The 23,349-nt window shown below is 38.0% G+C and overlaps 1 protein-coding gene across 1 annotated transcript in view; it reads right to left on the bottom strand.

Moving 5' to 3' along the window:
• Positions 1 to 1,224: 1,224 nt before the first annotated feature.
• The window catches only part of acer3 (alkaline ceramidase 3), a 29,380-nt gene continuing 7,255 nt past the window's right edge, over positions 1,225 to 23,349 (bottom strand). Inside the window, exons 3-11 of the mRNA XM_088638355.1 lie at positions 20,849 to 20,901; positions 18,664 to 18,716; positions 14,501 to 14,582; positions 13,975 to 14,010; positions 6,237 to 6,295; positions 6,016 to 6,117; positions 5,578 to 5,682; positions 5,222 to 5,267; positions 1,225 to 4,938 (exon numbers count right to left, since the gene is read on the bottom strand). Coding sequence (XP_088494481.1) covers positions 4,885 to 4,938; positions 5,222 to 5,267; positions 5,578 to 5,682; positions 6,016 to 6,117; positions 6,237 to 6,295; positions 13,975 to 14,010; positions 14,501 to 14,582; positions 18,664 to 18,716; positions 20,849 to 20,901 — 590 coding nt within the window. The 3' untranslated portion in view covers positions 1,225 to 4,884. The remainder of the gene's footprint in view (positions 4,939 to 5,221; positions 5,268 to 5,577; positions 5,683 to 6,015; positions 6,118 to 6,236; positions 6,296 to 13,974; positions 14,011 to 14,500; positions 14,583 to 18,663; positions 18,717 to 20,848; positions 20,902 to 23,349) is intronic.

Raw genomic sequence — 23,349 nt, 5'->3', positions numbered from 1 at the left:
GCCAGGTCCCTAGAAACCTTCAAAAACAGCTGGATTGTTCCCTAGAAATCAAACAGGCACAATGACGCACACTGCTTCCTCTGGCTTATAGCTTTCTGTTCTTAAAAAGATTAAGACGAAAATTCAAACTAGACTCTAAATAGTCGAAGCATGGGGATGTTTCACAGGTTAACAAGTTTGTGCAATTAAAACGTCACAAACTTTAAACACCAGAATGGGGGTCGTGCACATATAAACCACAGACCGCACTTCAGTTCAATGACGCGACTTCACGCAAATTGTTTTGTTATACTGCCCTCTGGTGGACAGCAAAATGAACTCCATGCCAACACAGCCACGACATCCAAGATTCATTGACCAGCCCAACACAGGCGAACTAACAAGCTACCCGACTGGAACTTTTTAATGTTTTTATTTCTACTCAGAACTTGGAGGTCTAAAGTTACTTATAAAACTCAGAAGTTAAAAGGCAACCTCCAATATAGGTAAGAGTGAAAAACAAAGAGCAATAATTATTCCAATTAGACTAGTTAAAAGTCCATTTATGTAACAGAGCTCAGCTGGCACAGAATCCAGCAGGCATGGGGTCCTCAGGCCAGAAAAACAGACCATTATATAAAAGCATTAAACAAATGAACTGGTTAATTGGTTATAAAAATAAACTCTTCAGTGTTTCATTGATTTTCTAATACTTTGCCATGCTCTCTCAGACACTGAAATACTGTCCCAATAAACGCGATTTCAGTGACATGTGAATTGCTCTTCTGCATATAGATCTGTAATGGCACAATTCTGTACGCACAGCAGCACAAACAATCCGCAAGCAAAAAAATAAAGTGGAAAGCGTGGGAGAGTGGAACAAGCTGCCCAGCCTACGACAGCTTCACGGGAGAAACTGCAGGATGAGATCCTGGATCAATCGGCTCTACCCACCAAACGGGAGCGTGGGCCTGCCCCACTCGCTTGTGACTGCTCTGAAGTGACAATCAGCAAGACGTAATGACACAAGAAAAGCCTTTACACGTCCTTTAACTGTCTTAAATCACATCTGAAACTGCAGGTCCCTTGGATTTAGACAGTGAGCTCCAGAGGCATCAGCCCAAAAGGCTGTGAGATGGAGCTGTCTGGAGTCTGCTCAGCCACGCAAAGTACCTGAAACTTTCAGAGTAGGAGAAAACTGGAGATCTAAAAACTCGAAGGTTAAAATGAAGTAAACAATCAATATCCACAATACAACCCTTTATAATGCACCATTTAAATTAAATCTACATAGTACAAATGCAATTTAATACAATGTTAATACATAAAAAACTGGTTACATAAGACACATTATGTAAGTATAACAGAATGTCTTCACAAAATACATGACTGTATAAAACCATACAGATCAGTGCATTAACATGTAGAGAATTTCATTTCAGCATGTTAAGGTAACTTCCAGTTTGACAAGCACTGTATCCAGTACCAAAGCAGATGTTTTTATAATTTATTATATGTACTCCCTTTTCATGATATTGTTTCACATTACTGCTCCTTGTTCATAATATTCAATATTAAAAATAAAAAAACCCATACCCCAGTCTAGCACTTTTCATAGCCTCTAAAACAAAACTGTAAAAATTTCCTGGGAATGATCAACACTTAGTATGATTTAACGAAAAATTGAGCATACGTTCAAAAATAAGACAGAGAAAGCAACAATACTATAGGTCTGACCATCACAGAATGTGTTTAATCTTTCTGTACCATTGGCACAACAACGTATACAGGACTTGAATACTGCCGCAATTGTCTACATGTGATACACACTATAGTACAGATTTGGACAATGATTTCTGTATTTCTGTGTAGATATAATCCAAGTAATTTTTTTTCTGTTTACCTGTTGTGTTTTATTATACATTAAAAAAATGAAACAATGAAATTCAAGGCAACATGGATTACAGTTGTAGTTCAAAAGTTAAGGCACACTCAACATCAGTACAATGTCATTTTCCCCAACCAGCAGCATCTATTTAACATTCTTAGTTTAGTATTTCAAAGTAGTATCTGGTAGAAGATTGAACAACAGTCTAGCCTTAAAACACCAGTTCACAATTCAAATGCAAAAAACAGAAAATAAGACTCGAATTAACCAATTATCTAATGAGATCAATTATTTTCTTTTGTTCACCAGCACAGGTAAAGTAGAACTATATGAAAGGCCTTTCAGATTCTGTGGACAAATATTTACTGCTCCAATGAAACAGCCATTTGAAGCAAAATGAAGTTCTGATATTATGGTGCTTTTTGACATAATGCTTCTGTTGCTGACTGGATTATTCTGTGGTGTGCTGGAACATTTTTCCCCACAACATAACAGGGTCAGAGGTCCAGTTTGACACAGTAAGCAGGAGGTGTTTCAGTTTGAAATGACAGTTCGGTCTAATTTGAAAAATAAGACTGGTTGAAAAAAGTAGTTTAGAGTTGCTCTCTTGGAAAATTGCTCTCACCAAAATGAGTTGGGGCTCTTCAAATCTTTTGCAGCTGTAATTTTTGTTAAACATCCATAATTTAGTAGTGACAACTGAACTCCTCTTTAAACCTGCCAACAAGAAACCTATTCCTTTTGAGGCAATGTCCCTGCTGCACACGCTGAGGACCATGGTCCCTTCTGCCCTACTGGGGAGACTGCGGTACATATTTAATTAACACTGTTCATTAGACAACTGTGGGAATACAGTTCTCTAGTGAAACTGCTCAGAAGAGCTATCCCTGATAACAACCCACACAGGGACCTGTGCCTGACTCTTTCACCAATGTAATAGCATGCACAAGGGTTCACAGTCGTATACCAGCTGCTGTTAAAGGATACACGGTTATAAACATTGGAATGCACCCACTTTCTTACCTCGAGTACATGCAAGTGTATGTAATAGGTAAAATGCACTAACCACCAAATATCCACCAATGACTGTGCTGCAGAGAAACTGGTTTGGAAGCAGCTTCTTCAACGTGGTTAGTTTACTTTTCATTAGTTTTCAATTTTGTATAAAGGTTTGGTTTTTCTGTTGTCATGAAAGAGAATCAAGTTGATACTTTACACTTACTGAACTGCTTTAATCAATAAAGAATTAATAAATCTTCTGTTATTTATCCAAACACAGATGGTATAAATTCCATGACTAAAAAACTTGTATAAAAAATATCATTTTGTTTAGCAAAGAACCCACAGTCTTTGCACGGGTGCTTGGCTTCTGAAGAAAACAGTCAGCTGAGCCTCGGACTGAGCAACACAATCAAGCAATCCCTGATCATTAAAAGACTGTATTAAAGCCAGTTCAGGCATACTATACCGGTAACTAACTGCATATTCAACCCAAAGGTTTTAAATAATGCTGTATGTGAAAAATAATAATATAAACAAAAAAACACTAAGGACATATGTCAGGATCACATAAGGATACATCCATTTACTTTGAAATATCTGGAAAAAACAGTCTAATTCCTGCCAGAATAAAGCCAGCCCTACACTAGATATAAAAACCTGCAGTATGCAATGAAAACTTGGGAGCAAGTGAAAAACCAGCTGGTTTTATTTCCCATTGTCTGATGGGCATGTTCCAAATAATATATGCCCAACAGAAATGTTTGAAAATGTGTACTAAATTTGAAATGTAATCCAATTAATACAATTTAGCGGTACACATACTCCTGAAACTACGTGTTAGAAAGCAAGAAAAGCAATAGTATGTACTGTAGGTATTATCTTACCACTCTTTACAGTTTACTTATTAGCTTTTTTAAGCCCCTTATTGGACAATAACACGTGATACACACATACAGAATAGCCTGTGTAGTCATTTTGCACAGAGCAGATATTAAGGTAATGTTAACTGGACATTTTTAAAAAGCACCCCTTTCTAGTATTAATCTGCTGACAAACAATGAAAGGTATAATCACTTGCACTTTGTTCGATAAAGTTTAAAAAAAAGTCAGCCTGCTGTTTTATGCTCTTCAGTGCCGCTGAACCAGACTAATAATATCACAGGCCCTTGAGCACCTCCGAGTCAAAATTCCATAACCTACCATGCGTTAGGGAAAAAAGCACAAATCTTAAATCCATCACATTCTTGATTAGCAGGTTCTAAGCATCGATCACCAGTTTGCAGTTTTATCGTATTCATGTCTGTTGGCTGGCCTCAGTAAAGTATGCACTACAACACCCTTGTATGGTATTTACCTACAGGCCCATTTTTGAAAAAATCATCCAACAAACAACACTAATGCCTTGATTATAAAGTGAAAGCCACCTCCAGTTTTGTGACCAGCTCAAAGATTCTTTCCCTTTCCACTAACATGATTCTGTCAACAATTAAGGTTACTGGACATAAAGAGCTACAGTATGTAACTACTATTAATCACCAAGTAATCACTATGTTGTCGTTACAATGTAGCATCTGATGAACTTCTTTCGTAACGAAATGTTTCAATATTGCAGGACTGGTTTATTATCAAATTTGTGTTTTCTCTTGGTATTACAGTGGTTTTAACAGAAAAGAGTCAAAGAGCTCTTAAATACATAGCTATTTCTGCCTTGTAAACTGCAGCCATAATTATAAATATACACTCAAGTGTGTCTTTATAAACACAATCTCCACCATATCATTTGACTAAATGTTCACCCCTAGAAGAAACCATAAAAATAAAACCAAACCATTCCCTGTTATCCATACTAAATGCTAAATCTTGCACTCGTGGAAATTCAAGTATCCCTCCAAATCAAGAGATGGGAAACTCCTGGCCTCCAGCCACTGGAATCAGCTGTAACTGGGATGCCGTCCTATTGCCTGGCTCTGGAGCGTGTGCTTGCCACAGGCTTGGTCCTCACTTTCCCTTCCCCCTCACTTCTTCTTGGGAGGCTCCACTCGGATCACAGGCCACACTCCACATATGAACTGCGAACAAAGCCAGAGGTCAGGTCAGCAGGGTCTTCACCTCAAAACTGTACTTGAACTAAGCAGCACTGACAGATTTTATTGCGTTCATGCATGCACTGCTTCCATCAGTACAGCACCTTGCAGCCAGACATGTAAAAAGAACTCAATTTACAGCGCAGGAGTGGCATGACACTATGCACTTCTAAAATGCAGCGCCCATTCGGGAAGGCGATCCATTTTTCCATTTACCTTTTGTACTTGTTTCCTTATTTTTCAGAAAAAGAAAAGAGAATAAACATACCTTTACATTCGGCCTGTGCTTGAGGTAGGTTGTTCGAGTATAGAGGCTGTGAAGAGGTAGGAAAGCAAACTGAATTGCAGTTTAACACATTCTTAAAGAATGGAAAAAATATATTTCTCTCGGTACTCAGCTATACAGAACAGTGATCTCCGCATTCGATAGCATATTCGGTTACCGAAACGGCACACTATTTTACAGCTTTCCTCATGGCAAAAAGGTTTGATGCCAGATCAACAGAATATTACCATACTGTTACTGTCTGTATACCATACTACTCTTCTGATTGCTCTTTAGCGTGACGGATATACAGCATTACTCCAGTAATTGTCTATTGACCGCTGGTAGGAAAATCTTACCTAAAAAGAATGTGCAGGTAGGACCCCAGGCCTGTCAGAATGTGCCACCAGGCGTGAAACTGGGTGACTGCACCAACAACAGCAGGGAGCCTCAGACGAGCTTCTCTGGAGGAGAAGGACACGTGCGATATAAACTGGACGCTCTTAGCCAGTCAATACAGCAATAACAAAAAGCAACAAAAGCTCATCAGTGAATTCAACCAGCATGATTCCGAATGTGCTTAAGTGGGGGGTTGTGTTTTTTCTGGTTGCTTTCTGGCCGCAAGCCTGTTTCAGCAACTGCTGTTATTGGTGACATACAACACACTTTTGTACACAAGAGTGAAGAACTGCACAGCTTGATTCCAAACCAAGCACACTATTTAAGATCTTATTGCAGAAAAACACATTTTTCACTTTTTGAAGTCCTGTAATTCTATTCAGCAAATGGTTTCTTACCTCAGGGTATCACAGAAGATGTTGTCTATGTTCCACAGTACGAATCCCATCATGAACACACTCAGGGATGTGTAGGACAGTGGCCTGAGCCAAGGGTACACCCTGACAGCAGGATAATAAATATCTGGGATTATATGTCATGGCACCTTAAGTAATTAAGAAATGCATTAAAATGTATACAATTTTAACAATACGCTTTACACCATCAGTCCGATACTTACCATGTAACGATGAATACAGATCGCAGAACTAGGCATGCCACCAGTATACCATACATCACCTGGGTGAAAACAGATACAGAAATCTGCATTCATAAATCCAGCAACTTTAATGTTCAATAATAAAAAAACTTTCCTTTAAAGTACAAAATATTTAAGTCATGTTTCTAAGGGACTGGTACAGGCTGACGTATCTTGCTAACCTACAATTCACTAGGAGCAGCAGATACTAATCAGGTTCATTCTCCACTCGTCTCTCCTAGTAAACGTCAGTGGTTGAACACACTGTTCCATGTTAAGACACTGACTTTGTATTTGTTCCTTTAAAAGATCTGCATAGCTGTGTATCTATTCTGCTCCTGCATACCACAAAGCAAAAACCCACTTTGCTGTCCCACTGATGTGCCTTGCTCTTCTGAGCCCAGGTTTCCGACTAGCTTGCTTCAAGCTGCAGAGTAATTTTCTTCAGAACAGTGGGTGATCAAATTAAAATTTTCTACCTGGGCAATTCACTTCATTCAAATAAAACACTTATTTAATGTAGCAGGAAAGAGATTTGAAAAATGTAATTAAGTCTCAGAATCGTTCAGTGATTCTGTCAGTTACTCAGTGTTAGTATTTGTGCTGGCTCTGTTACCAATTTTAGGATAACAGGGTGACTGCAGATTTTGAAATTAATGCACTTGATTCTGCCAATTAAAAAATATATGCATTTCCACTTCCCTAGTAAAATTGCTCTATTTGTCATCCTGAATCATTGTCATGACATCAGTGTCTTAAAAAAGGTGGAAGGCTAAAGCTGTATGTACTGTGCAGGTTTATAAAGTTTAAAGGTCAGGCGGGGTGGTCTGCAGACCTGTACTGTACATAATGCTTTACTGCATGGAAAACAGTACTAAAACTTTATATTGTTTTTAGAAGCTTTATAAAGCTAAATGTTGGTTTTAATTGTTTTTGGTAACATAAAACACTACGATATTTTGACATTTCTGCAATGAGTGAAATTTTCTGCAATATTTAAATATAAAAATCAATGTACATCTTGGGTACAGCCTTGAACTGTTGCTGCACAACACAAACTGAGATAAGCCTTGTAGCGTCTTTCTTGTATTTGAATACTTTAATGAGGCTTCACAGTGCACATTTTTGTTTTTATTGGTAGCCTCCTCATTCACTCTCTCTGCAAATTCAGTCGCAGTGGGTGAAAACGAATATATTAAGTTACTTATGCGCAAACTGGCTCCTGTTCAAAGCCCATTTTTCTGACATTCAGTTTATCATCAGGTGTTTAAAATGCATCACAGTGGCCAGAAGGTAGTGAAGCAATCACAGCTGACCCTTGCTACAACAAGATCACTTGATTTTCAGATTACGAGTCTGAAATTACATCTTAAACTTTAAAAGAAGAAAAGGTTTACTTTTTAATTTCTATTGTTTATTTCCACATATACTGAACACACACCAGAATGTCAGCTGGCACTGAATGAAATTAAAAATGAGTTCAAGCTACAGAAGCAGGCTAAAAAGATGCACTTTGGCAAAATTCCTTTATATTATTTCTGCATTAACCTGCATCAGGTTATACATATAAAAAGAAGAATAAGCTCTGTGGTGTGTAGCACGTTTGTATTGATCTGACATGTACATAACTACAAATTACAGTCAGGGGAAAATAGGTGATTACAGAAAAGTGGTATTTCTTATCAATTTCTAGGATGGCATTTATAATCAATCAAGTCCAATTTTCAAAAGGAGATTAGTTCTCACAAACCCCTTGTATTACCAATAACTATAACAGCTTTTCAAGGTTTTACAGGGCTCAAAGAGTTATAGATCCTTCTCTTATTTTCTCTATTTAAATATGTCATTTTAGGCTGTGGAGTTGAAGAATGGCATTAAAGAAAAATAGCACAATTAAAGTTTGTTTAGAAAAAGCAAGCCAAAACCTTCCACAACAATTCAGAAGTCAATCAAGTCTGAAATGTAAACAGGCATCACAATTTGTCAGACATCTCATTTCCATTTGCAAAAAGCATGGTGCAGAAAAGGGCAAGGAAATGCATTTGAAGAAATTATTGCTCTAAGGCACAGTTTATGTTTTTCTATGAGAAATACAATCAGAGCTTTTGGTCATACTAAATAACAACACCATTTGCTCAAAGTAATTAAAAACATTATGCTTCTGATAAATACAATATATGTTGCAAATATTACACAGGTAAATGTTTTATATTATTTTAATACCTACACAGTCTTTAACATCATACAGCTTTTGAAAACAAATACTTCAGCTGTAGAAAGGGCACTACAAAATAGTATTTACAAAGGCCAAATAATGTACACAAAAGTCTAAAGAAGAGTTACTGCACACAATAACATTAAGATTAAATGCAGTCTGTACTAATACCATATGATCTATAATTGGGTGTAGAAAAACCATTGATTTAAAATTTAAATTTAGCTGAAAAGCACAGATGCCAGGCAGACCAGCACTATGTTCAAAGTAATACCAGCTGCAGCAGCACCAGCTATATAAGGGACTGCAGCTGTTGTAAGGACACTGGAGCCCGATTCTTCTCCACCTCCAAGATGAGCCGTGAGAAGTGAGTTTTAATTTGAAAAGAGTTCTCGCCACTATTTAGTTCTATGCATTCAACAATCTTTCTCAGAACACCCCTTTCGCATTTTAGCCTATATTATAAATGAAAATGCTTTCATATCCGCACTTTATCTTTTTTCCATAAAGTTTCAAGAAACAACAGTAGATTTCCATTCTTTTACTTAAACCTGAAGATTTGTAGAGTGTCTATCTTAACACCCAGCACATACTGTGCATTTGGTAATATGCTGAGACAAGAAACAACTCATTTGATGCATTTATCAATATATTGTTCAACAAGCTTTCACTCTGGATTTCAATATAGTTGGCAGAAGTATTTTATAGGTTCAACAGATTAACTTGTATTCATCTTTATTCCATAAATCTGTCCACTTAAGAAAAAAAAAACAGCTAAGTCAGTATTTAACAGGTGATAATTTGATGGGTTTGGCAAGGAGTGAGGTGAGACCCACCTTCTTGAGAGCCGGTTCTTGCCATATTTCTGAAAATTTATACCATAATACAAAGACAAACTTTCACCAGGCAGTGGAAGGGAAATTCAGCATCAAGCATTGAGTATGCAGGATCAAGCTATGTTCAAAGCAGAGGATACATTTTTACAATGTCATCAACAGATTGCCTAAGCTCAGATACATCGATTCCACCACAGTGAAGTACAAAAGCTGAACACTTTATTAAAATACAACAGTACTTATTTTATATATATATATAGATTAACTAAAAAAAACAAAAATGTAAATCGCTATCTGCTAATTTTTTTGGTGGTTTCTTTGCAGTGGAATCAAATTAATTGTGTAATTACAACAAATAGCCACCAGGTGGTGCCAAGTTAATGCTCAATTACTATAAACGGCATAAAGGGTCATTTTAACACCATTAACATCTCAATCACCTTAACTTTTTATTCCCTGAGGAGTTTATGGTTCAAGTCTCTTTCACACCGTTGCATGAATAATATTCAACCTGATGTGCACTGAAACTGTGAGATAAATGTATTTGTGTAAAATCTCCTCCAGTGGACCAAACCAATGAAGGCAAGACAGGATAGAACCTTAGTCATGTTTTTAAACAATGAATAAAACTGATTTTTTTATATGCAGTTATCCTAAAATGAGGCATTCTGTCTTCCTCTGAGCACTTTTTATAGTGCCAGCACTTGCACTGTTAGAATTAATGCATTATATTACGACCGAAAAGGATCCAAATTACTGGACATTTTGGTGATGGCCATGCAGCATCCAAATTAACAATCAAGTGCACTTAAAAATAAGATCCCCAAAGTGTTAAGGGATCAAAAGAAGAAATGCCCCAGAAACCATTAATTTAGCAATGTCTAATTAAGGAGACTTTAAAAAGAAAAAGCAATGTTTTGTGGCTAACAAATCCTAATAGATAATTGAAGAGTGACTAAACAATATTACATTTGCTTAATAAAGACAAAGCAAAAAACACTTCCATTTGTAAGTTTCAGAAAGCAAATATCTATTGTGTGCTGCACAAAAGACATTTCCAAATGAAAACAGATCATTAAAATGCATGAAAGAGAAACAAAAGAGATGGCTAAAAGGCTACACGAAAAAACACTTTCCAAAAATGAGATCTGAACTGCTTCCACACTTCCAGCCTCTTCATGTGAGCTGAAGAAAGCAGCTGTTTCACACTATGGGAATCGCCACACAGACCCACAGCACAGCTGCACTTGTTCACAGGGACAGCATGTTCACAACATAAACATCAATTCACTATTGAGAGACCAGCCCTGTGAAGACGGAGCCAACATGAAGACTGTGGCAGGCCTACCTGTGTAACTCAGCAAAACTAAAACAGTGATGGAATCTGTACAGGCTGTGTAAAACACAGCAGGAAAATGGGAGATAAGAAAGAAGAAATCAGGGCATATCAATGTTTAAGGAAGAGTTTCATTGAAAAGCTACCACTTTACCCTGTCATCCGTCCATTGATTTTAAATTTTTATTAAAATCTCCTAGCAGTTTGACCATTAAATGGCATCCTTAAAATCACTTTGTCATCAGTTTATTTCTCCCAACAAGAGACAGTTGAAATGGTCACAGTGGATATATTCTTCTCAGTGTGTGTGTTAACATGCATGGATGGATAACAGACCAACCGGCAGGCTAGAAGGTGTCATAATGGTATCCTGTTACTGCTAGCGAGACCTGATTCACTGCAAAATACTGCATGCACTGAACGCTTCCTTTTTAAGGAAGCAGTAATGAAGAATTTAAGTATTTTCAAATCTTTCCAAATGAAAATGTTTGGTTTGATGTTGCAGGACGAAGGAGAGAGCCGTGCAATAATACCTGAAAATACCTTCAAGACAAAGCCATTTGTTCAGCTCATGGCCTCTTTCCTGCTCTGAAAGGCAGCAGCTTTTCTCCTTTGCAGTTCCTCAACACCTCAGCCTGGATTATGATAGCTAAGCATTAGTGTTTTCAATTACAAATACTTTTCTCATCACTAGCATCCTTAATTTATCTTACAAATGCCCCACACTTGGCCCAGTGTTATTTATAGGTGACAGGATAGGTTTCAGCAAGCTGCAGGTAAAAATGAAGAGCTACTACAACCAAACTACAACAAACTGCGTTATAGGGATTTGTTTTGCAGGGATTAAGTGCTCTTTCAATTGGGCAATCCAAGAGAGAGAATTACAAAGGAAACTGGCAAAGACAACAATGCAAAACAATAACTGTATATAAACTTCACAATAATCTAACAAATAACGGGCCCCTAAACTATTATGACCAAACACTTATACTTCTTTAACAAGAATGAGTAAAATCCTCAGGGTAAAAGCTCATACATGGTCACAGGAACAAGAGCTCACTCATTTTCCAGAGCATTTGCAAAAACTAGTCCTACGCTGTGAATCTTAGCTCATCAAGTCAATAGAAACAACAAAATCTCGTAAATGTTAGAGAATATTAACAAATACAAAACTCAAAACTTAATTTGAAAGTGTAAAGATTTCATCTAAGTTTGATGTCTTACAATTAAACAAAACTATACTTTTTCAGTATCCCTGCAGAAAATGAGAACATGGTTAAAGCCTACTGACGCACAGAAAGCGTGGGCTAACAGCAGGTCCTAATTACTCACAGACAAACCTCAGTAAAAACTTGGGAACATCAGAGATTACCACATTCATTCACCACAATTGAGTATTCCAAAGGAGAACAAGCCCCTGAGCTGTTAACCTGAGCATTACTGGGTATTTCCTGTAGCTGGCAACTTGAGTCACAGATCCTCTGACAAGAGATCCTGATGGAGAGCAGATGTTGGGGGAGAACATGGAAAGACTATGTGCTCCCAGGGGATATTAAACTTTTCCCTGCTATTTTATAACCAATCACGTCCACCACTACAAAATGTGATGCTAGCGTTTGAAATCTCATCTCTCTGAATGGAGCACAGCTGTTTAGACAGAACTGAGCCTGTTTCACACAGCTGGAGAAGATTAGACCAGGAGGAAGAGGGGTGGGGAGCCTGTCAGGGCTCCCTACCGGTCCTTAGGAATAGGAGGACTAGAGACTTTCAAATAAAAAAAAAACAGTCTCCTTATACAGACAACACTCAACCAAAACCTCACACATTACCTCTGTTCACTATCTTCTTATCTAGTTCCAGGTGCTAATCCGGGATCATCAATTTTTGCTCAAGATGGAATAAAATACTAATTTTTATATGTATATTTCTGAATATATTGTTTCCAAGCATCTAAACCAAGACAATTTATACATATGAAGAAATGGATACTTTCAGTACTTGAAGTGCACTCTGCATGACACTGTGTAGAATGGTATGCAGAGCTTGCAGTCTAAACAACCATCAGAAGTACCAGCAAAACAAAGCAGTGCATTGACATGTTCTCTGCAGAGAAGAGAAAAGCAGCATTAAGATGATGGCAGGGAACAATGTCTTCTGCCTACCACACACCTTCTGTAGCATTTACCTCTGGAGACAGTTTATCTTATGAGATTTCATATTTAAAAAGTTTCCCCTCCTGACAAAAACAATTTAATATAGAAACTTGTCTCTTATATTATATTCTAAAGAATGGAACAGTTTTCCTCCATAAAAATGTTTTAAGCAGACAGGAAAACAAGAAAATGCAGGCATTTACACAAGAGGCAGAAATGGGCAAAGCTAAGACTTCATACCTACCTGCTTAGGGTGAACCTAAGAATTCCTACAGATTTTTGTCAGTGAAACCCCGCAAAACTGAAATCTTTTTAGGTCCTCGAGTCATCATAATTAGCATACTAGCATTTTTAGTGGAAAAATAAACCATTATTTGTAACTTTTGAGTATGTGGAACAAGCTGATTCATGTACATTTATGAAATACATTCAATACAAGTTTGGACTGTGATGCAACATATTAAAATGAGAAAAACGTCTGATTTTGTCAGTGGGCCAGCCTCAGAGACAGCGGAAGGACTTGTATTGCAGTGATTTCCCGGCACAGAAAGAAGTGCAAAGGGGGACTGCGGTTTTCATCACTGTTTTCACGAGGGGCAAAGTAAAAACAGCCAGTTACAACCCTAGTGAAGAATTAAACACACAGCAGGTGGTTTGTGCAATCTGAGAAAAACAGCCAGTGTGTTTGAAAGGTAACAGAAACAGAAAGGACATCTTCACTTTTCTTATTTTTCATTTTTTTCTATTTTTCAAGTTATTTTTGCACTTGTCAAAGTATGCAGTAGACGTCTGTCAATACAAAAGAAGCACATACCGTTACCAGTAGTGGATGTTTTTAATTACGCCATGCCACAGCGCAGTCTTCTGTGGTAGATGATATTAAGCAGTCTGCCTTTCATGGGCACTGATGCAGTGCTTTTTAAAAAAAGCATACTCTTTCTTTTGTTTATATTCTGCGGCAGTGCGGGCTCATCAGCAGCTGCTGTCAGCGCGTGCGAGTACAGGAGGCCATGCCCCTGTCCAGCCCCGACCACTGAAGAGCTCCCTGCAGGTCTCAAAACCTTCAGACATCCTTCTCCACTACTGACCACCACCATCACGCAGCCGAAACCTATGCATCCATTACTCCAAAAAGTAAGGGGGAAAAGCACACCCAGTGATCCCTAATTAACATACTAACCTGGTGGAACACTGGCTCCTTCCATTGTAAGTATACCTGCAATATAAAGTCACATGCGTGTTAACACATTTCACTTTTATACACATTACACATACTGCACATAACCATTATTTATTATGTTAGATTATCATCCTAAAACGTTCCATTTTACATTTTAAGATTCACATGTAGAACATATTCCTGACGATTAAGGTTTGCCAACAGGAAGTTCCTACGAGTATTCCTGTGCTAGCTTTGTGTCAAAATAAACAGAAATGGAGTTGTCAAGGGGCTTCTGAAAGGTATCTCTCAACAAAAAAGAGACATGAAAAATCTCTCCACAGGAAAAGCAGTCAGTGGAGTCATCCGTGGAGAGTATTTTGGGAAAATAGAAGTAGTTGACAGGGGTTTGAAAAAGCAGATATGAACCAACTCCATAAACAGTAACCCAAATTCTATAGTTTCAGAATGATGAACGCTGACAATTTTTTGGCAGCAGCATCAGTTTCTGTTCCTCTGACTCAAAAGCAATTCAAAGTGAACCTACCACAGTCACTAAAACACTGAAGACCAGCAGGAGGACAATGGGAAAATAATTCATTGAGCTCTTCTGCTTGAAACACTCATATCTGAAATGGTAAAGAGTTAACATTAGTCCTCAATTATCAAAATAAAAAAAATAAAAAATTCCAAGCAATAGGACAAAGACATGCAAATCTTAAAAGTGTCTGAAAGTGACCAATTCTGAAACAGCTCATTTGAATGAGGGGCTTGGCCATTTGCCATCAGAACTACAGTAATGACAATCTTTCAGTGCAGATAGTCTTAATGAACATTAAAAACTGGCTTGACTGTCATTCTAACATCTATTTAAATCTCACCCAGCAATGCGCAGATGCATTAAAAACACAGCAACAGATGCATGTACGCATACATGTGTTACATTTTCACTAGTGAAATCTAAAAAATGTGATGGCTTATCACTGGGACTTACAAGAGAAAATGCAAGGAAAAAAATCAAACTTTACTTTCTGTAGTTCAGAATCAGTCCAACCTTCACAGAGCTGAGCTCCCAATAATAATTACACTGTACCATGAACTGCCTCATTTAGCGACCAACATTTTATTTATCCATCTTTTTACTTCTAATACACTTGTGTATGCCGACTCTCTTAGAGGTAGCTACAGTGTATTTGACAACCAAGATCAGAGTGAATGGAGGGTACTAGAATCAATAAATTAAGGAATGTCGTGTCTGCCTATTGATTCAGGAGACACTCGCAAGCCAGTGTTTCTCCTCAGTCAGGTGAGTGTCCCCAGCATGCCCAGGGCACAATGCGCCTGAATCAGTCACCGTAGGTACCCCTCTTTCTTGTCACTATAAGAACACTTCTTTGAGGGAAAGATAGTTTGCAGCTCACATTCATCATATAATGACAAGATCTCCTGAAGTGCAGTTGGTAGAGTTCATTTCTAACTTTACAAACGGCTGTGGGAGTCTGCAACATGCAACCCACACACATTGCTGACACCGATACCCTGGTTTATTTTGGATCAATTAACTCCTCGATGAGTTAGATGGGTCTTTCTTATGTTCTTTACGTTTCACCTGATGTCTCATTTGAGGCTATACTGCCATTCCTGACATGTACTAAAATCATACACAAGTGACACAGAAAATTACGCAACGGATTTTTTTCTCTGCCATTATCAAATAACATCAATATAGAAATCTCCTGGTACACAGAAACAGCTTACGGATCTATGCTGTCAAAAACTGTTAAAAAGACCAAAATACAAATGATAAACAGATTCCAAAACACATTCTATATGTGTCTCCAAGGTTTTCAGACATCATGGAGCCAACCATGTTTGACAGCTCTATAACTATTCGTGTACTTTTTGATGTAAATCCATTAAAGCCGTGAAGCTTTATTATGAATACAAATCTGGACAATGAATTTATAAGCAGAAAAACAATGCCGCGAAACTTCACTGCCAGTGTGGCTTTCATAACAAGCATGGAATAAAGACAGTGGAGAACAATGTGCCTTTTGTGTTTCGCAGCTGAACTGTCGCATCACGTGGCAGTCTCATCTTGCAACCAATACTTCAACCCAACAGTACACAAGAGAAACCCACACTGCCAAAGAAGCAGAAAGCCCTGCTCCAACAACACGGAAAAAATGAAAAACAGAACAACTAGAAAAGGCTTAGACTGCATTTTGTGATCCAGTTATTATTAGTTTCACATTTTAAGACAGTGAACACCCCCCCCCCCCCAGCAGTGCCTCCTCCAAGTTTCCACTCAGGGAACCCCAGAGCAAACACTCAGTCCTGCGTGAAGGGGGCTCTGCGCAGCACCGATCTGACTGCAGCAGCCCCCCAGAACCTCCACCCAGGCTCCAGATCTTTCAGATTAGTTCAAACCTGCTCGCACTGCTGTCAGGGGCCGAGATCCGAGCTATCGTTTCAAAAAATGGGGGGAGTAAGGAACATCCTTGTTTAGGACAAGTGGACAAAAGAAGAAGAAATCTCTTTCCAGATGTGAACTACATCTGCACATTCCCAAAATAAGATGCCCATAATGGCCCCTGGACAAAAAGTACACAAGAGAATAGGGACTAACTCCATAACGTAGTACACAGCGTGTATGAGAACATACCCTTCACACAGTGCACTCTCCACAAAAAAGAGAGTGAAGAAAAATTAGATGAATCATTTGATTTTCAGCAGCCGAATACATAGTCCCAAATGTCACTTTTAACAGTCTAGTCCATACTCTTAATAGTAAAAGCTGCTAAGACTAACAAACATTAGTTAAAGGTTATCAGAAGACAAATACAACATCAAAATTATTAAAATGACTTGAACAGATAAGGCATACACACATCACCTGCTGATGAAAAATGTAACAACAACAGCATTAACAGATATTAGCTGCATCTTTAATCTCAAAGATATCATCCAGACAGTTTTAACACCTATGAAACTCAATACACATTACCGGGTGACTCTATATGTAAGGAACTGGTAGTGCCTCAGCCTTGTTGCAGAAGCTCTTCAATTACAGTTTGTGAATTAGATGCCTTGCATTGCTCCACTGCCTGTCTTGAATAAATCTGTCAACCTAAATATGGCCACTAAGCAGTATGGTACTGGTCATGTGTGTAACAATGGAAAAAATATATCACAGCACGGTCATTCTCAGCCAAATCAGGAAAACACTTTAGAGTTAACTGGCACTGACTTATTACAGCTAATTACACCTTTAATCTTGAACTAAAAAAATTACAGCTGTCAGTGCGATACAACTGAAGGATGGCTAAGAAGTTCCTACTGAGATGAAAGATTTGTTACATGGCACAAATAAATGTCCCTTGGAAATCACAATACTGAGCAGCATAATTAGCAAATCAACTGCAGAACACAACTGTCAGTGCAAATCTGGCTCTTGTCCTGAGCCCTTGGTAGCTCTGAAAGAATGGAGTATTCCTGAGATGACTGCACCAAACGCATGGCATGCCTCTAGCTCGGACTCACCAGACAGTTACGTCAGGTTCCTTCACACCTGGGGAGCCTCCCAGCACACTGTGGGACAGTCTTGTCTGGAGCTCTGACAAACTGCATGAAATAAGAGCTACACAGCACTGAGGCTTTAAATTGATATTTAAAGCAGGGGGGTTCCCCCATTGTGAACACTGCAGTTGTCACAACTTATTTTTTCTTCATCTTAAAATGTTGATATTTAATTCAGTTCAGCTCCACCCATTTACAGTATATCCCAACCCCAATGGGGAAGAGAGCCATCAGAGGTGCCCACACTGAGCAAACAATGCACACAGCCCAAATACCAGATTGTTGCCAGGACAGTGAGCACGTTCATATCGATCTGGTCCTGCAGGTATCTGGAAGGGTGCTCCTTTGTTCCATGAACAGTACAGCATCTCCCAAGTCACTTCTCACAACAGCTTACAAACACCGCACTGGGCTTTACGATAACTGTGAATGTTTAGGACATTTACCACAGCAGCAAATCCAGGAGCCTTGATTCTGTTTGGCAAAGCCTTTCATCTAATAACAAGAGTGCTTATGTCCCTTAAGAACAGACCCCTGAATAACTTGGTTTAAATGTTCTTCATTTGGAGTTGGCAAGCAACTGACTTAGGCTATAAACTCAGATCCAGGACTTATCGTAAGGCCCAGACAGAGTCAAGAGTGTAGCCCATACAGTGAACTGTGACTGAAAGAGAAAAAAACAACATAAAACAATTGACTATATGTGGCTCTTATTTCCAATGATACAGCATCAATTGAAAACTGCAGCAGAATGAAGAAACCTGAAACATCTGCCCGGTCTAATTCATATTATTCCAAATTCTGTAGAAACAAATGTGTTGAACTATATTCTGCAGTCTGAAAAAAAGGTTCTCCTACAGCAACTAAATCTTCAATTCAACAATGCCCACTACTAATCCATAGGTTGTTCTTATAAGTAATAAGAGGGAAAGCGTTTTCAGTCTCAAATAGATAAGCTAGACTGCATTTTAATACAGAACAATCAAAATCTGTAAATTTGATTCTCAAAATCTTCTGTATGATAACATTCCAAACTTTCACCTTAACATATTTGAGTGGAATCTGAAACTGAGAAAACTGCACCAGAATCTGAACATGAATTATATTATTGGAAGGACAGAAAACACTTACAGGCAGTAGACAAATACACAGCAGCTGTAGATCATTGGTAACTCATCCAGTAACTAAACAGGAGAGAGGTGGGGGACAAAAAGCAGAATGCTTTAAATGTGTGAGCTATGTAGTAAAGCTGATCATAAAGACACATCATTTTTGAAAAACAATAAAGAAAAGGATGACTTATTTACGATTTGCAGTTTAATTTCTAACAGGTGGTGGTTCCAATGAAACATGAGGTCAAAGACTTTTTTGACAGTCCTTTAATGATGACAGAACTATAGATGCAAGCCAACTCTTCTGAAGCCTATGATAATCTTCTAACTCTAATAACAAATAAGTTTCACTGCAGTTTTGATAAGGGTCTGGAAATTAGTGACATCTAAACCAAAACAAACTCCATATGCATGCATGCAAATATATATGAACGAGTAATAAGTAATAATTCCATGCTGTAAAGAGAAGAAAGTAAACAACATTTCGGCTATGGAGCCTTCTTCGGGCACCATATGTATACTGTATATACAGTATTTACATTCAACTGCCAGGATAGTTAAACGCCAGTGAAACAGTTACTCTTAAGGTAGTTCTGAAAGAAAAATCCACTTGCATTAGAGTTGGGTTTCCCCTTAACAAAAGTCTTTGTGTCCTTTATCTGATCTAGAAACTCTGGGTATTTTAGTGTTATCGTGATGGTCAAGACCCAGATCAATAAGACAGCTACACACAGGGGAAGCAACAGAATACCAAGCAGACTCAGTGCTGAACTCTGGCTCTCAAGGGCTACGTCTCCACATCTTTCACTTTAAAACTGCTGAGGACTGATTAAAGAGGCCAGAGGAGGTATTTAGTCCAATTATTTTGATTTTATTGATTTAGAACATATACAGTAACAGGGGTATTGAAAGTCATGAAGAGCTGGATGCTTGCATTAAGCATTATAGGCCAGGTTCAATGGATATCACCAGCCCCCTTCCCTCACTCGTAAGAATTTAGCGCAGATAACTCCCAAATCTACATCTGAGCCTCTACTGGAAGAATGAAAAAGATCTATAACCAATCATTAGATTCATATTCTTTCTAGTTATCTAAATCAATTCTCTTCCTCTGTTCATTTCATTAATAAGTGAATATGCAGTGGCATCCCTTATAGATACACCTACTGTGAGTGAGTTAAAAGTAAGACCAAAATCTATGACAACAGCAAGAAACCATCCAAATTTCAAATAATCTGGCAATTCCTCTGGCAGAAACTAACATGAAAAGTTACAAGTTAGGCAAAGAATTTTGATCATGCAGAAATTTGGAGTGCTATATAACAGAGCTCACACAATAGCAGGGGAGAGAATTAAAAACACTGAAATGAGTAACAGCATTCCACTCATGTAGTAAGAAACATTGGAAAAGGAGCTCCAACAAAGAAACAGCATGGATACAGTTGGTATTTATCTAAATATTTACTGATGTTCTTGAAGCAGCTACGTCTGACAAAGTATGATGATTTGTAATATAACATGAATGATACAGAGGATTTACACACCCTTGTAAATTCAGGGAGTTACTCAATGCTATTAAAAAAAGTCTTCTAAGCCTTGGCCCTCGATTTCAATTACAAGGAAGGCTTTTATCCCTCAGAAAGAATGCAAGACAGCACTTGTCACATGCTCTTCCTTGACAAAAAAGGATGAGACAATGGAATTAAAACATTAACATATACTAAAACAAGAAAAACAGTTCTGGATCCATCACACAAAAAGGCTGGAGGTCTTACATTTAGAGTTTTTACCTTTTTCTAAGTGAGGAAGTTTGCATTTGTCTATATACTGTACGGCACTGTAAGCCACAGAGTGATAAAAGTGTGAACAAAAGCATGCAAGAGAGCTTACACATGTTGAAGACAGAAGAACAGAGAGAATCTGCTGCTTGGTAACAAGGGAGCAGAGCTGAAAGAATCAGACCAGCACATCCCTGCAGTGACAGGACACTGACAGTGCCCAGGGGCATCCAGGAGGGGAGAACCTGAGGGCATTGCAGCTTGTCGATCTATGGGAGTATAGTGCTATATTGTAGCAGTACAGCAAGTATTAATTACACATATACTGCTGATCTCCAGGTCAGACAATTGGACCTAAATTTCCATCATGGAAAACTGCTGGATTGCACACCTTAGAGTTGTTAAATAAACAGAAAAGCATCTCACCTGCATTTCATACTGCAGTGTCATGTGGAAGCACCAAGAGCCAATACCAACCGCTGCAAACAGATGAGAAATGTCACTAAACACCAGGCACAAGCAACAAGCCAAGGACAGCTGGTGACACCAGTGTATCATGGTTAATACATCCTGTATGTATATGTACATTTGACAGCGAATACTTTATACTACACAAATCACAATAAATTAAAAGCATAGCACAGTACCATTAAAATTACACACGTGCAAACACATTCAGTATAAACTGTTTTTTTAACATAGCAAGTGAGCAAAAGTCTAGCATAATGTAAATTACATGATGATGCTAACATGACGTTAGGAAGTACTTTATGTAAGCATGATGTACTTCTTTCCTCACTGACTAATAATAATAATAATAATAATAATAATAATAATAATAATAATAATGGGTTATATGGGTTTGTCTGAATGTACAACTCTTCATGGATTGTACAAAAGGATTTGTTTTATTCTAGGTGACACTGGGATCAGGGAAAAATCATTAAAAATAACAAAGCTCAATTCTTCAAGTACTTAAAAGTTCAGAACAAACGTAATAGAATTAAATAATAAGGATTCAGGACAGAAAACTGAATATGCCTTATTAGACTGCCCCATTTTGGGATTAAAAGTAAATTTAAATTGAATTATGGGCGGAAAAAGTCAACATAGTATGTTACACTTTAATGTTGAACCCTTAAGGAGACAAAGTACAACAGATCGATTTGCCTTATTCATTTCTTCCTGTGTTTTAACTTCATAACTTCTGTTGAACAGCTCGGTAACATATTCAAATATTACGCCACACCAAATAAAACTTTTGGAGTACGTCATCAAGATGAAAGTATCTGACAGAGTACATTTTCAAATTTATGGAAAATGTTTAGAAAACCAGACAACTTCCATACACTGCAGCTTGACTGCAGAACAGATATAAACACATGCAGGCCATGATCTGTTAGCTGTGGAGCTGTGATAAAGGTAGATGGCATGCTGCCAAGCTTTCAGTGCACAGGGAGTCGACACGTACTGTACAAACAGAACTCAATGATGCTGGAACACGAGGCCTGTTCAACTGCTATCAGCTTCTCACTAGGCACCTGGCAATAGCTGCACTGCAATTTTAGGTGAAGGATGTTTCATGAGCACAACCTTTTTTATTATACCAACCCTTCAGCTTTATACCATTCTTAGGGCTGACCAAGTGAAAAAATGTTATTGATAAACGTTGACATAAATACTTATGGCAGAATAAAGATTCATCCACTTAGTGTTAGAGGGATGCCTGTTTCTGACAGGAGTCAGGACAACCCAGAAGCTAATGCAGAACAGGATGCTGGGTGGGATGCCAAAGAGATAACTCAATTCAACTTTATTGTCATTAAACTTACACAGGTGCATAGTATAATGAAAAGTGTTTCTCATTAGTCACTCAGGTGCATTATATAAATAGGACAGAAGATAAGACAATAGACAGTAACACAATAGCAATAACAGTAAAATGTAATAACATAACATAAATAACATGTAATCAAGTAATCAAAACTGCGCAAAATTCCGCAAAAAGAGAAAATATAACAGGACAAAAACAGTACAAGGTAATTCTTGGAACAGGCAATGTTCCTGTTTAGCATGGCAGAATCAGTTCATCTGTACAGTACTTTAGCAAGGCCTTTTATTTGCTTAATAGGTGCCCTTATTAAACGTGAGTTAAGGTGTTTCATTACCAAACTCAGAACCAAAAACAAGAGTAGTGCAATACAGAGCAAGAGCTACAGGAAGATACAACTGACAGCCTGGAACACACAGGTGTCGTTTAAACATATTAGTGTTAAGCAGCACTGCAAGGTGATCAGGCACTGGGCAGGAACAGAAAAAATACTTATCAAACCCAAGCGTAAACCTGAGAAGGTCACAAGCCCTGCAGGGTGTTAGAGAAAGTAAAGACCTGGATACGTAGTGGAATTGAAACTGATAAGTTAAAAAAAAATTGTTATGGTTGTCAGATACTAATATGTATTTCTAGTATGGAAATACATATGGAAATTACTGAAAAGGGTGACTGAGTTTGTGCTATTTATCTTAAATGATGGTTGATCTATTCTGTTTATAATAGCAAAAAAAAGGCAATGCCTTAAGAAGGTCTTGCAGGGGCTGCTACAGAAGAAAATTTATTAAAATTAAGACAGACTTCACAAACAGCAAATTTTCTATGCACAGCCTTTACGTCAGGGGTAAGCAACCTAGCTCTTGAGCACTCGGTTCCTGCAGATTTTAGAGCATCTCTGAATTAGCACAAGATTAAGACATGAATTCTCGATCTACTTCAATGATCATAAAACTAGTTAAGGTGTAGGATGGAATAAAAATAAGAACATTAAACACTTAAAATTTTACTATAGGCCAAATCATCAGAACAAAATTCAAATTCAAGAGACGAATAAGCAAAAATCATTCTTAACAGCAGGGGTGAGCTCTTTAGAATC

Source organism: Lepisosteus platostomus, chromosome 7, assembly GCF_059453375.1.
Source record: "Lepisosteus platostomus isolate fLepPlt1 chromosome 7, fLepPlt1.hap1, whole genome shotgun sequence".
Lineage (NCBI taxonomy): Eukaryota > Metazoa > Chordata > Actinopteri > Semionotiformes > Lepisosteidae > Lepisosteus > Lepisosteus platostomus.
The sequence above is the reverse complement of the archived record's forward strand: the minus strand, read 5'-3'. Positions and strand labels throughout refer to the sequence as shown.